The sequence below is a fragment of the Chiroxiphia lanceolata genome, chromosome Z (assembly GCF_009829145.1).
Source record: "Chiroxiphia lanceolata isolate bChiLan1 chromosome Z, bChiLan1.pri, whole genome shotgun sequence".
In the NCBI taxonomy this organism is placed as follows: Eukaryota; Metazoa; Chordata; class Aves; order Passeriformes; family Pipridae; genus Chiroxiphia; species Chiroxiphia lanceolata.
In genome coordinates this window covers 38,551,923-38,565,102 of record NC_045671.1, presented here as the reverse complement: position 1 = coordinate 38,565,102, position 13,180 = coordinate 38,551,923, and the positions used below count along the sequence as shown (strand labels likewise).

The 13,180-nt window shown below is 38.3% G+C and overlaps 1 protein-coding gene across 1 annotated transcript in view; it reads right to left on the bottom strand.

The window, feature by feature from the left end:
• MSH3 (mutS homolog 3) overlaps nucleotides 1-13,180 on the bottom strand; it is a 104,109-nt gene that overhangs the window by 40,865 nt on the left and 50,064 nt on the right. The window contains exons 14-16 of the mRNA XM_032675236.1: nucleotides 5,742-5,929; nucleotides 3,181-3,349; nucleotides 955-1,019 (exon numbers count right to left, since the gene is read on the bottom strand). Coding sequence (XP_032531127.1) covers nucleotides 955-1,019; nucleotides 3,181-3,349; nucleotides 5,742-5,929 — 422 coding nt within the window. The remainder of the gene's footprint in view (nucleotides 1-954; nucleotides 1,020-3,180; nucleotides 3,350-5,741; nucleotides 5,930-13,180) is intronic.

Genomic DNA, 13,180 nt, shown 5'->3' with positions numbered 1-13,180 from the left:
CATATACAATGAACTACACAAAGAAAATTACTTTAAAAAGGAAAACTTCATGACAAGCCTGAAATGAACTTTGTAAATACAGCGTGCCTTGCTAGTTTCCACTTGGGGCACTTGGTATTTGTTTATGTATTTTCATTAAGGACTCACTGTGGGGTACCCAGGCATTGTTTTACAGAATCCAGATTAGCTGCAATTTGTTCACCATATTATTTCGGTCTAATCTCTGCACTTTCAATACTGAACTCTTGCATAAGTTAATAGAACATCACTTCAGAGTTCACCTGTGATATCTGTGCTCACATATTACAAACTGGGTCTTGTAGAAAATTCAGCATTTACATGGACATTATAACTTTAAGGTATTCAACCCCTCTGAATCATAAATTACTGGAGGGAAATAAAAGCCAACTACATAATTCAGTCCATCTCTGTTTCACCTAGAAAAGTATCCAGAACAATCTAAAATCATGCTTACACAGCACCAAGTACCAGAGCAAGAAAAGCCTGTCTGTATGAGTAAGCAAAATGACATTTTAAAAGAACTGAATTTATTGAGATGTACAAACAGATGTTTGCATAGCTACTTTAACCCTTCTGAATAAAATAAGAACAATCAAAATTTTATGAAGCACTTGCACATGCAAGCTACAGGCACAACTGAATCAAGACCATGGTTTTAACACCAGTACATGTACTTTAAAAGGTTAGGTAAATAATACAGTGCTCTAAGGATCTATTGTGTAAAAACAAATGCTTTAAGCACTCCATTTTTCTGCTTGGTTTTGTTTGCTTTTAAGCAATAAATTTACAATTGTGGTCGGTGTGGTTCAGCTAAAAAAAAAAAACACAAACAAATGAAGCAATGAGAATGTGTATGTAATTAAATGTAATACCAAAATACCATGGTTTTACTTCTATATTAAAACAGAACAACTTCAAAGATATTTTACGTACCTACTAATCATAACCCAGTCAGATGGCACAGATGATTTATGGGAATTCTTGACTTCTATCAGAAACTAAAATAACAGAAATGCAATATTACACATCATGGGAAGTCAGGAAGGCTAGAGAATCATAATCATTATAAATCAAGAAATTCGCACGCATCAGAGGAAAACAATATTCAGCCTGAAGAGACTGAGCAGACCAGAAGTTAATGTTCTTTCTCCCCCAGAAAAGCAAGGGTTATGACATACATAACCCTCCTGTATCTAGAGAACCTTGCTTGAGGTTTGAATCAACTCAGGGGCAGAGAGGGAGGTACAGGGAAAACCAGCAGTAATGGCAGGATGCTCAGTGCAGTGAAATATAGGTGATGTGTTTATTGCAATGTTTTATATGATTCATGTCAGTTATCTTTGTAACACCAGCCTGAGGCCCTGGATGTCAGAGAATTGAAGCATTCCTGATCACAAAATTCAGCTGGAAAATGAATTACCTGCACAGATTAGATTAACACAGACTATGCTCACATTTACAGAAATCCATGAGACTCTGGTATGACAAAGCTTTTCCATTATAATTAATATGATTTAGATAAAACCTTCCACAGTCCACTGGAATAGCCAGCAATCACCCTCAAGTACAAACAAAAATAACAGTCCTGACATGGGCACAAAAAACCCAGCAAGGGCATGGTGGATGAGTTTTTCATTCACCTAAAACACTTTCAAGATATTTGTCTTGAAATACTTCTCCTGTGAAGAAGCATTTGAATTCTACATCTATCAGCATGTAAGCAGAATATACCACACACATCTGAGGAAGAAAGAGCTCAAATCAAACAGACTCCTGTTCTACTTCTGTGTTCTCCTCTCTAACAATTCCCCTTCCCTTATTCCTACCCCTTTGGTGTCTTTCCTTTCCTCATCGACCAGCTTCTCTGACCCTTCCCCTTTTGGTGTCTGTGAGACACCCTCACCAGATATCATTAAATAAGAGCTCCTTTTACCAATACATTAACACACATCTCCATCTGCAGTGGTTTCTGAGCTATGGGTGCTCTCTTATATGTGTGTACTGACTGGTGGTTTTTAACCCTCCTATCAACTCCACATTTCGGTACTTCCTCAGGTGCTTTCTCCTCTCTTTGATCAATTCCTCTCTTTTCCTTTCCTTCACACAGTTGTCATCATATACTCTTAATGTAGCATCCCTGAGAGAAACTTTTCAAATCCTGGCTCTTTCTTCCCTCAGACAATACCCAAACACACTTTTCCACTGAATTTCAGTATCTCTGCTGACAACCTGCACAACTCTTGGGCCATGTTTGCTGTTCTCGGCTCCACTATCAACAGGTCCTTTGTCAAAGGCTGCTGTTTCTAATTCATCCCTTCCCACATTCTCCCTCATTTCAGCAGTGCCTGTTTGCTCCCTCCTGTGTCGCTTGGGTCCTTCTCACTTTCCGAAGTCCTCCATGGGCCAATTCTAGCTCCTTCCCTCCCTGTCCTCACCCACTCCTCTCCCCTACTCTCCATTTCTCTCCATTTCCCAACTCCTTTCTTTTCCCAATTTTCTATGAAGTTTTCTCAGCCTTCCTACTCTCAGTTCCCAAAGGACAGTGCTGAGCTGTGCTACCTCACTGCTCCCCTCAGTTCCTCCACAAATTTTGCAGTATCTGACATCTCTTTTTTCACCACTGAACACTTCTCAGCTCACTGGAGCATGTCCTGCCCACACTTGCACAGCACCTACAAACAAAAGCTCCAGTCTAAAGCACTGTTTCTAGAATTCAAACAACACTTATCATTCTTTAATATGGTTCCTCTTATCTCTCATCTTTCAAACTACATCTTACTCAGTACTTACAAATTCTTCCACCATTCTCCAAGTTAACTACATGCTGTGCTTTCTGGTCCTCTGAGAGTATTTCAGCACTTACTAGTCACAAAATTAACCCTGGAAGTATGTGAGTGCTTTTACATACATAGAAAAACGAAGCATCACTGAAACAAATTGAACTGCACTAATGTGTGCAGTTTCTATTATTTAAATCACTAAAGTAATTGACTTAACAAGTAAGAGTCATACTATAAGAAAGCTGTTCTTCAAAGTTGGACAAAAGATTATAGTCAAATGACCTCATCAAGTATCATACTAAGTTCTAGTAGATCTCACTTTTAAGATGTTTTATAGACAAGAATGGGTGCAGTCATATTTTAATAAATACAATATTACCTCTTGACCTGAAACTGTAACATACTCAGCAGAAGGATTCTTAATCTGTTTACGAATGTCTGGCAGATGCAATTGGATTTTAGAAAGCACTCCCTGGATGTCCTCCTTTTTCTTTCTGATGACAGGGAAGTCTGTAAGGTCCTTGAACAACTGGGTTTTATCTCCAGTCCTATCCATAAAAAGCATAAGATAAAATAATGGTAAAAACAGAGATACATTCCCTGATTCTGCTGGCTGTGTCCTTATTTTAATTTGTTATTCTCATTTGTTTTAACATTAGCTTTACTCCCTTCTAAATACAGATTTTCAGGTGCTTGGTCATGGTACAGCGTATTTACCAAAAGCTGCCATATTCATGACATGAATAGAAAGGCACTTTGCATATAGAGCACCCCAAGTGCTGACAACATCTTTATTATGATTAAATGTGAAGCTTTAGATAATTTCTGCATAACATGCACACAGATTTTTAACATATTTAGAATTTGGCCAAATTTGGGCACATTTTAATGAGAATTGCAAAGAACCCCTCCCCCCCGCCAAGGTCCTCATCGAAGCAGAATGCCATCAGGGCAGCTCTGAGAAAACTCTTCCTTGTTTTCTCCAGAAAAGATTAACCTGAGCACTTTTAAGTACATGCAAAACAATGCTCTTTTCTAGTTTCAACGTCAAAAAAAATGACAAAATTATTTTGGCTGCACTAACTCAGCTCAGGACTGACATCTGAAACAGGGAATCCCATTCAAATGGTTAAAATCTGGAACCTGAGCTAGCTATTAAAAACATGGTTGTCAACAAAAATAACAAAAATTTAACTTACCCTATTAAGTATCACGCAAAGAATAAAAAGCAGTGCAATCAACACTAAGTTAATTGGAATACAATTTTGTATTTTAGAGCAAACAAAACCTCTACCAATTAATTACATAATTACCCTGAAAACTAATAAGTGGAGAGCAAGTAATTAGCAACCAAAAGTATTAGAACATGGAAGTAATAAAAAAATCTAATATTCTACTTACTCTGCTACCCCTCTGACTGAGAATGAAACTACAACTGGAGCCAGTGACCAGGCAGGTAACACAAAGCTGTCCTTTGGCTTTGCATTACATTTCGTTGGCATTATGTAAGTGACAGTAAAGATGCCATTTTAAAATACAATACTAATTTTTAGAAACGATTTTGTGCTAATTAGACCCGTTTCCATGGGAATTCATGGGGAATAAAAAGATCACCAGTAGCCAGCAGCTGATTGTGAAGACTGCCAGTGCTACGTGATGCCTACAAAAAATTTTAAAGTTGACAGTTTAAAAATAGAAAAAACACAAACCCAAAATCTCCAACTTTCCATAAAAAAAGCCCTAGAGTAGAGGGATACTTTTGAAAACAGTTACAGGATTTTATCCACACCTCATAACAAAATTAACATGCGATGTAGTGTCTGCACAAGTGTGTGTGCTCATGTATGGATGTGAGTACCATTCGTGATTTTTATAAAAGAAATGTTTTGGAGTAAAAACAGTTCTGGCACATAAAGTTGAGATAAATAAAGGTTGAAAGATATGTTATTTTAGTCATCTTGAATCAATGCAAATATGTATTCTGCAGATCAATGATGATATCTTTCTACTTATACCATTTTTGAATACTATTCTACCCATGATCAATACAGTGACAGAAAAAAACCCCTATATTTCGAATCTACAGTAAATGTGGTGTAATTTAGATACAGTCAGTTTTGTCATAAACTGCCACAACTATAATTGGACACCATACATCAGCAGAAATCTCATAATCCCACCTATGCAATGGGCAGAGCAAATCCTTCTGCCCTTCTCAATGCCTTAATTTATACACCTTGGATCTGTCTCTAATTCAGAAACAAATGCAGTTAAGTTCTAGGCTTCAGTTCTTAAATCTAATTTTAAATCCCAGTTTGGAAAAGAAAAAAAATGTTTTATAAATAAGGTGGATGCCCCAATGTAATTATATATTGAACTGTATACCACATCTATCATCAAAGGAACAGTACAAAAAATTATTTGAAGACACTCTCCAGTATAATGTATATTAAGTCCATCTTCTTCCTCTACCTTTTATTTTTTTTGGACCAACAAAGGACACAATTAAGACAAAAAAGGCAGACAGCTTTAATGAATTGTCATAATAATAGTAAAAGGCTTATTCCTGACAGCAGACACCCACTCTGCTAAAGGCCAAGTCTCCCTTCAAAAAGACATGTGAAAACAATTTATTCTAATGCAAAACACATTTTTGCTGTAAATTCATTGTCCAAAATAGATGAAAAACTTTCAAAAACTTATTTGGCCTGAGGCAAACACCCACTAGGCAAAATGCTTGCTCACCTAGTTTAACTTTAAAAAAAGAATATAAGCCATAGATAACAACTTACGTTTTAACTAAAAGCTATTGTACATAAATACAAAATAAAAAATTTAAAACAAACGTGTACTAAAACAAGATGCATAATTTGCATAACTGAATACACTTAATCAGAAAGCTTATGAGGCACAGAAGATTCATCTATTTTCTTTACTTACTTGGCTGCTTCTTCATTAAGGATCTTTAAATAATGTTTTACTGGAGAGAGAAGCTCTGGGACTTCCAACAGTGCACTTTTTAATAGCGGAGATCTCACATGGGAATGCAGCACTGGGACAAGAGCTTGGATTTCCAAGTGCAGGCGAGACAGGGTGCTGACAATCAGGAAGAACTCTTGTGTTGAGCACTGAGAAGGGAAGCAATAACTAAATAATTCCAATGTCCTGTATTTTCATTAAATTCTACAGGTTCTTTTGCTTTTTGAAAACGTGACAAAATACAATTAGATGTATGGACAGTAACATAACTGCACCATCTTGGCCCATTCATGAGGTTAATTAAGCATAGTTAAGCATACCAGTTGTCTCAACAATCATCATTAGGAATCAGCCAAGAGCTGATCTCCAGTGCTCCTGGTGCTGGAGGGAGATGTGCATACAAAAGCAGAAAAGGGGGCAATCCTGCGCAAAAATAAAAAAAGCAGGTTGAGTAACTTCAGGAGCACCACACCTTGTTCATATGTGCCTGTGAATCTGTGTTATCTGCACCCCCACGGTGCTTCTTGCAAGAGAATGTTTGGAAAGACAGAGCAAGACACAGACAGGGAGAGTCTCGGAAAAAGAAAGGGAAAAAATAAAACCCAGAGAAAGCGAAAACCAGCAGTCCCTGTTTAAACCACTAATATTACTTATGCTGTGGTTCAGGCACTTTGCTGTTGGATTCCAGATGCTCTTCAGTGTCAGCCTAGTTTGTTACCTTCAGCTCATTCTCAAGAAGGACTTTGCAGTTAACAACCCTGAGGAACCAATTCCCCTCCTGTCACACTCCCAATTCCCCACTCAGCTGTGCCAGGTACCTGAGGTGCTTGTGCCCCACTTACAAATCAGTTAACACTGATTCTGAAATGGCCTGTGCAGCACTGAGTTTGCATTTGTGCTGCACCAGATCTACAAACCAAATGGAAACCTGGCAAACCTGGCTCTGTGGGACACTTAATGCTCTCAAACCTTGCTGAATTCAGTGACACTCCAAGACATTTCCATTTCAGAAGGTTTGAAAAAAGTTGTCCATAAATAATTATGCTGATATTTTTTCATATTTTACTGATCTGTAGAAACATTCCTCCTTTAGTTTTCTGAAATTCTCCTATCAGTCAACTGACAACACTGAAGAAAACAGTTTAGTTTCCTCACCTGAGGATGCAAGGAAAGCAGTAGGATATATCCCCTTTGTATGCACATCCTGCTCTTCCTACATTTTTTTCCCTCCTACCCTAGCAGTCTAGAATTCAATTACTGGTCAGGATTTGGTGGCGATCAATACAACACTGATTATAGAACATGTAGGTTTCAGTGAATTACTATTTCACAGAACATACCTACATTTTCATTTTGCCACCCTTTCAGTTTCTCCCCAGAAGTAAATTTTTCTTTCTCTTTCCTTCCCACACCCATGTGCAAGAACTAAGACAATTCTCTCATCTATTACTCTATCGTTATTTCTCCCAAATAATGACTGTACCCAAACACAGAAGCAAGTATTAACAAAAATGCAATTTAACCATGGTATTTCATGACATTCAGGAAGACCACAGAGATTACATTCTGAATGTTTTTGGAACATCTAAGCTCACCTCTTTTACAGAACTACTGAGTTAGGGACAGAAGAGACCTTTCAGGTGGTTTCCTTGAAACTGCTCCAATTCTTCTGTGCTAGTTTTCTTTTTGTCTGCCCTTATATTCCAAGAAACCATGTGCTTACCACTAATCCATAAAGCAACAACTAGCATCATGTAAAAGTTTTATCAGACACCCTAAATTTTCCTTCCATTAAATTAATCCAAATATCTCTAGTTTTAGTTTTTTGTACTACAGTAACTCAACTGCTTCTTTGCTGTTAACATCATTCAAATACCTCTAAACCTTCTGTTCTCCTTCAATCATCAGTGTAACCAAAAAAATGGTCTTTCAAGCTTTCTTCATAAGCCATCCGTTATTCAGTCTCATGAAAACTGTGGGTTTCCTCTGCACTTGCTGCAATTTATCATCGTCTTTCTGATAATCTGGGACTTATTTCTCCTACTTTGCAAAAGCTCTGACAACAAAATAAAACAGAATAATAAAGCACTAAATCTGTATGAGAAATAAATAATCTGGTTTTATTATAAGCAAAATTAATTTAGTGAAAAGCAGAGGTTGGTGGGATTTATTTCTTCTCTTTCATTTAATTCCAAGAGTTTTAGGCACCCTGTGGAGACTGTAAGGTGAAAAGCCCCGTCTGGGCCTGACATCAAGGAAACATCATGGTCAGAGTAGGGCAAAAAATATATAATAGAAAATATACCCTGGCCACATGGCTGGCCTTTGTGTGCAGAGAGACCCTCTGTACATAGAAGTACATCATCAATCAATCAGGAGGGAGGGTAACACCCCCTCCTGAGTTCAAAAAATTACCTTTTAAGGTAAAATACCTTACACCTGTTGAATATTTAACAGCTTATGTAAACAAAAGGGTACAAAAGGGCATGTTTTTCAAACAGCGGGGTGCTCGGACCAGGTCATGAGTTTGTGTACCCAGCATGCTGTTAATAAAGCTCTTTGTTTCACTGTATTTGGCCGTCTTCTAAATTTTGATTAGAGATATTTCTCACATCTGTCAATGGCATTTGAGATCAAAGCACAGAGGAAAGGCCTGAAAGACTAAATAAATGACAAATTCAGGCTTGGACTCAAAGTCAAATACAGTATGACTGACAGCAGCAGCATCATCATCATCATCAACATTGATGCAGATAAGGGATAAAATTCTGCCAGACTTTCCTTGAATACAAAATGCCTCAGGGAGGCAAAGGCTGTTTCATGGAAGAGCAATGTCCAGAAAAGAATGAGGAAATGTGGACAGTAAGAAATAAGAAAAAAGGGATTAAACAGGGCCTTTATTAATACATGATATATATAAGTGCAGGAAAGGGAAAAGGGTTTGAGAATATATGAGAACACCTGTCTAAGGAGTTTGGCAATAAGGGTGGTGAGGCTGACGAACATGAGCCTTCAGTAAGAGGAGAAAGCTGGATTTCAATTCAGGATCACCTGAAATAACCCCCAGAGCTACCATGAGATATGTCAAAAGATGCTTAAACATGCTAAAGTTTGTCACAGCAACTCTGATGGCCCACACATGGTAACAGTCACCTATGAGTTAAAACCTATTTGATTCTATGACTACAGTCAACAGCATCTTTGGAGAAAGGGAAATTCAGCTTTACTGCAAACGTTAAACAGAGCATTCCCAAGAAAACGGTGGGCATATCCCTTTTGTGCTTATTCAGAAAATTCCTGTTTCCCTGGCTCCAGGGGACTGCAGGGCTTTGCATCTAAAATTTAATGCCTCCACTGCAGAAGTAATTTAGTGAACAAACAGAGAACTTGGAACAGATACATAAAAATAACTCTGAAAAGCTGGGTTCCATTACAGTAGGACTGATTCCATTTAAGTCCCAAGTAACCTTACAAAAGCATACAACTGTGTTACAAACTAGAAGCTTTCAAAATACAAGTAAAAATGGTTTACATAAAGCAGGATTAACAGTCTGGCATTCACAGAAGATTCTCACAAGCTTATTCAATGCTATTTTTGAAGTGTAGTTTTGAGATGCCACCAATAATAGCTACAGCTTCTCTGGCACTAGAAAAATAACTTCAGAGTTGACATGGATGCCAAACAATAGTTTCAACCAGAAGTTTACTGAAAATGGCCTGGCAGCCTTTGAGGATGCAGGAGAGATCACAGAGATCCAACACCCTCTCAACAACACCAACAGCAATTCTGCCCTGTTTGCATTAGTGAAAATGTTTCCAACAGACATCCAGGGCTGACAACCACTGACCATTCACTGCAAGTTAAAAGCATTTCAAATAAAAAAAATATATATGGGAGTTGATGCAGCACACATTTATCACTCTTTTCAAGCTGCAATAGACACTTTTATTAGTATAGAGAACATACTTTGGTTTGGGAAAAATGAGGTATTTAATTTTAAGGTTTTTAACTCCCCTTGTTATGACTTTATATTAATCAGCTTAACGTGGAACAATTTGCTCAAATCACATTTAGCACTGCAAACCTAAAAATATCTCTGATGTAGATTCTTTAGAAGTACAGTATAGGCAAGATGTGCATGCTATTATTACAGAAGAAAAAAAAAGCAAAAAATACCAGGTATGTGTTAGCCAATGTCTACAAAAGATGATGCTATGGGGAGAATTGATTTAAAGCATTCTATACAAATAGTAACTAATATCTTGGACATATGTAACAGGTATTCATTTAATAAAAGAAAAATCACAAACATAACATTTTCCTCTGAATCCTCTGAAAATCACACCCTCTTCAATGAAATATCAAACGTACCTTCCAGAGAAGGTTTTCAGCATCATTCTGCTGGACAAGCTTATGTGGAAGATTTTAACTCTTGGCACCCAGCTGAGCAACACCTTTGACCTCTGAGGAGTCTGACTGTGCCAGTGAAATAGTGAAATACTCACTGAAAAACTGGAAGGCAAAGTGTTGGCCCTGAGGAGGCTGTGGGCAGCCAAGCCGCAAATCCCCTTCTTGTAGCACCTGCCTGCTTTACTCTGCACAGGTGCCCTGAAGGGGCAGCAAAGCTTTGGTGACTCATTCAGAACTGAACAGGTTTTCCCAACTGCAGTACCTTGTAAGGAACTCTGAATGAGGGAGAGCCTGTGGCTGAAATTAGAAGCAGAAAAAACTGAAATGACGTTTCACCACATGTGGTGGTAAGGTTTGATCACTGATCTCACTCCTTCAGTGAAACAGCTTCACTTTTATCTGTTCTGTAAATTTAATGACCAGTTGTTATGATGATTTCTGTCCACTTTGGTTACTGTGCTTTAGTCAAAAAGTAATGTTTATTGAGCAAAGGGTGAAAATACGATAAACATTTATGGATTGAGCCTGTATAAATATTTACTTTCTGAAACACACTGCATGAAATCAGCAAGAAACATCAAGTTGGCCATGTAGGACACATTTCTAAAAGTACTAATGGCTTGTTTACTCTGTACTAGTTTTAAACCCTGTTCAAATATTGTCTGCTGACCCTCTTTTGCCATTCTGCACCTCCAAGGCAAGGCTGAACACTCATCACTCAACTGAGATAAAACAAGAGATCCTGCCATTCATATTTCCCACTGATCACAGAAAGAAATGCACGTGGCATAAATTTTCATCATTCTCTCTCTGGTTCTGGAGGGCACAGCTGAACCGGGTATGGAAAACACCATCTCAACAGGGCCTAATTCTCCATCAGCTCCAGAACTATTTAGACAAAGCTCTTGAAAAGTCTCCGTCTCTCAGGTTTAGGTTTTGAAGTCAACTTCTGAGTGCTACCAAGAAGTCTTCAAATGTCTCCTCTCCAGTCACCCTTGTGTCTGCACAGAGAGCACCGAGGCCACTCTGCCTGGTGAGATGTCAGGTGCTGGAGCTGCACTAACCGAGAACCACCAGTCCTTGGAAAGTAACTCCTCTCTCCATAGCAACAGCAATACTGCTAGTCTCCTCAACCATTCCCATAGTCTCCTGCAGGCTAGGGCAAGCTTACAGCTGGAACTGTGACCTCCAAGGTACTACCTAATTCCCACAATAAAAGTTCTCCAGTGACTGATCTGAATGTAAAAAACATTCCAAAAACTGTCTGGAATGACTGAGACAACCCAGCCATCTCTGTACACTCTGGAGTCTCTTTGTAAAACACAGCTCTTCAAATACTAATGTCACTGAAGTCTAAAGGGCCCGGAGGATGAAACACTTGCCACATTCACCTATTTTCTTGCAGCTGACAGTGAATTAACAAGCACATTCCTTCAGTTAAGCCATCAGTGAGCTCCACTGGGAGTTTGGATCCCTTAATGGGGAAGAAACTGCAGGGCACTTGAGCATGTGGGAGATGGACATTTAGAATTAACAGAACTGGGAAGGCTCTTGTAGTGGGAACTGAAAAGGCAGCATTCACTGGGGGGAAAAAACCCACAAAAAAATCCATGAAGACCAGTTATTCCATGTTCTTGAATGATGCTGCTTTGCAGGGACCTCTCTTCAGGCTCCATATTCACGGTCTAGACTTCACAACCAGTTTCCCAGACTCGGCTTTTGATTCTTTACTCCAAACAGACCCTGTCTCTCACAGACACTGCCATCTCCTCAAAGTCCTAAGGATCTAAAGGGATTACTCAGTGCTCCAGATCCTCACCACAGTGCTCTGCAATGGATGACAACACAGCTTTTTACCAAGGGAAGATAATTCACCAAATGAAAAGTGTGTGCTTGGAGCTTTTCCCCTCTCATTTACCCTTTTTAAGGATTCTGCTGCAGCTTCTTTCCAACATCTGACTAAATACCTATCTTCATGCTACAGTGGCTGTTATTACAACAAACTACATTGTCATCTCATTTCAAAAATCACACGAAAGTCCTGAGGCTCTGAATGGCTACACCTAAACATCAGCTTTAAAGCTGAGAAAGGTAAGCAGTTCTACAGCAGGAAGGGACATCTGAAGACACAAGTACATAAAAAAAAAAAAACAGAATGTAAAAAAAACCAAAAAGAAACACATCAAACCAAAAAAACTCCACATGGTAGCAGTAGAGCACTGCCAGGATGTTGTGAAATACAGATATATCTCTAGAAACAGTATTATATATGAAACCTGAAATGAGTTTAACTACTAAAAAGTGAATTATCTAATTCCTGGGCAGTTGTTTGGAAAAAAAACCTAAACAATTTTACCATGTGAATATGGTTAATTTTAGAGGATGGGCAAATTGGTGTACACTCCCTGTTTTCACAACCTTCCTTATGGCTGGACCTCTGTATCCACTCATTGAAATACACAAATCTTTCCACGTGCCAAACACTGCAACACAACAGGGCTTTAAAAAACTGGGTTTCAGATTTTCAGACAGAGGAAAACTTTGTGCTGCACTGTCCAAAAAAATTACAGCCTGGCTCTTGTTCTACCTACCTATTCCTTTATCTAAAACAAACTGACAAAACCTCTAAATAGAACAGTGACATAAATGAACATAAAGTACAGCACAGGTGCTATTAGCACATTAATCTGCTGCAGAATTGTCACTGTCTCGTTACAAGTGATTCTTATTGAAATGCGGAAGTGAGATCCAAACTACAGAATTTATAAACAGATTAACATTCATTTGAAAACAGCTAACTAAAGCCAAATGGTTTCACTTGTAAGTGTGATTTTAGATAAGCATACGGACACAATGCTTTGTTTTAAAGGGAAATAATAATTTATGGTACAAGGGCCTATTGCACCATCTCATCTCACTGAATCCAGCCACTAAATCTTAGCATTACCAATCCAGTGTATCTATTCTAGAACCCTACTCATACTTTCTT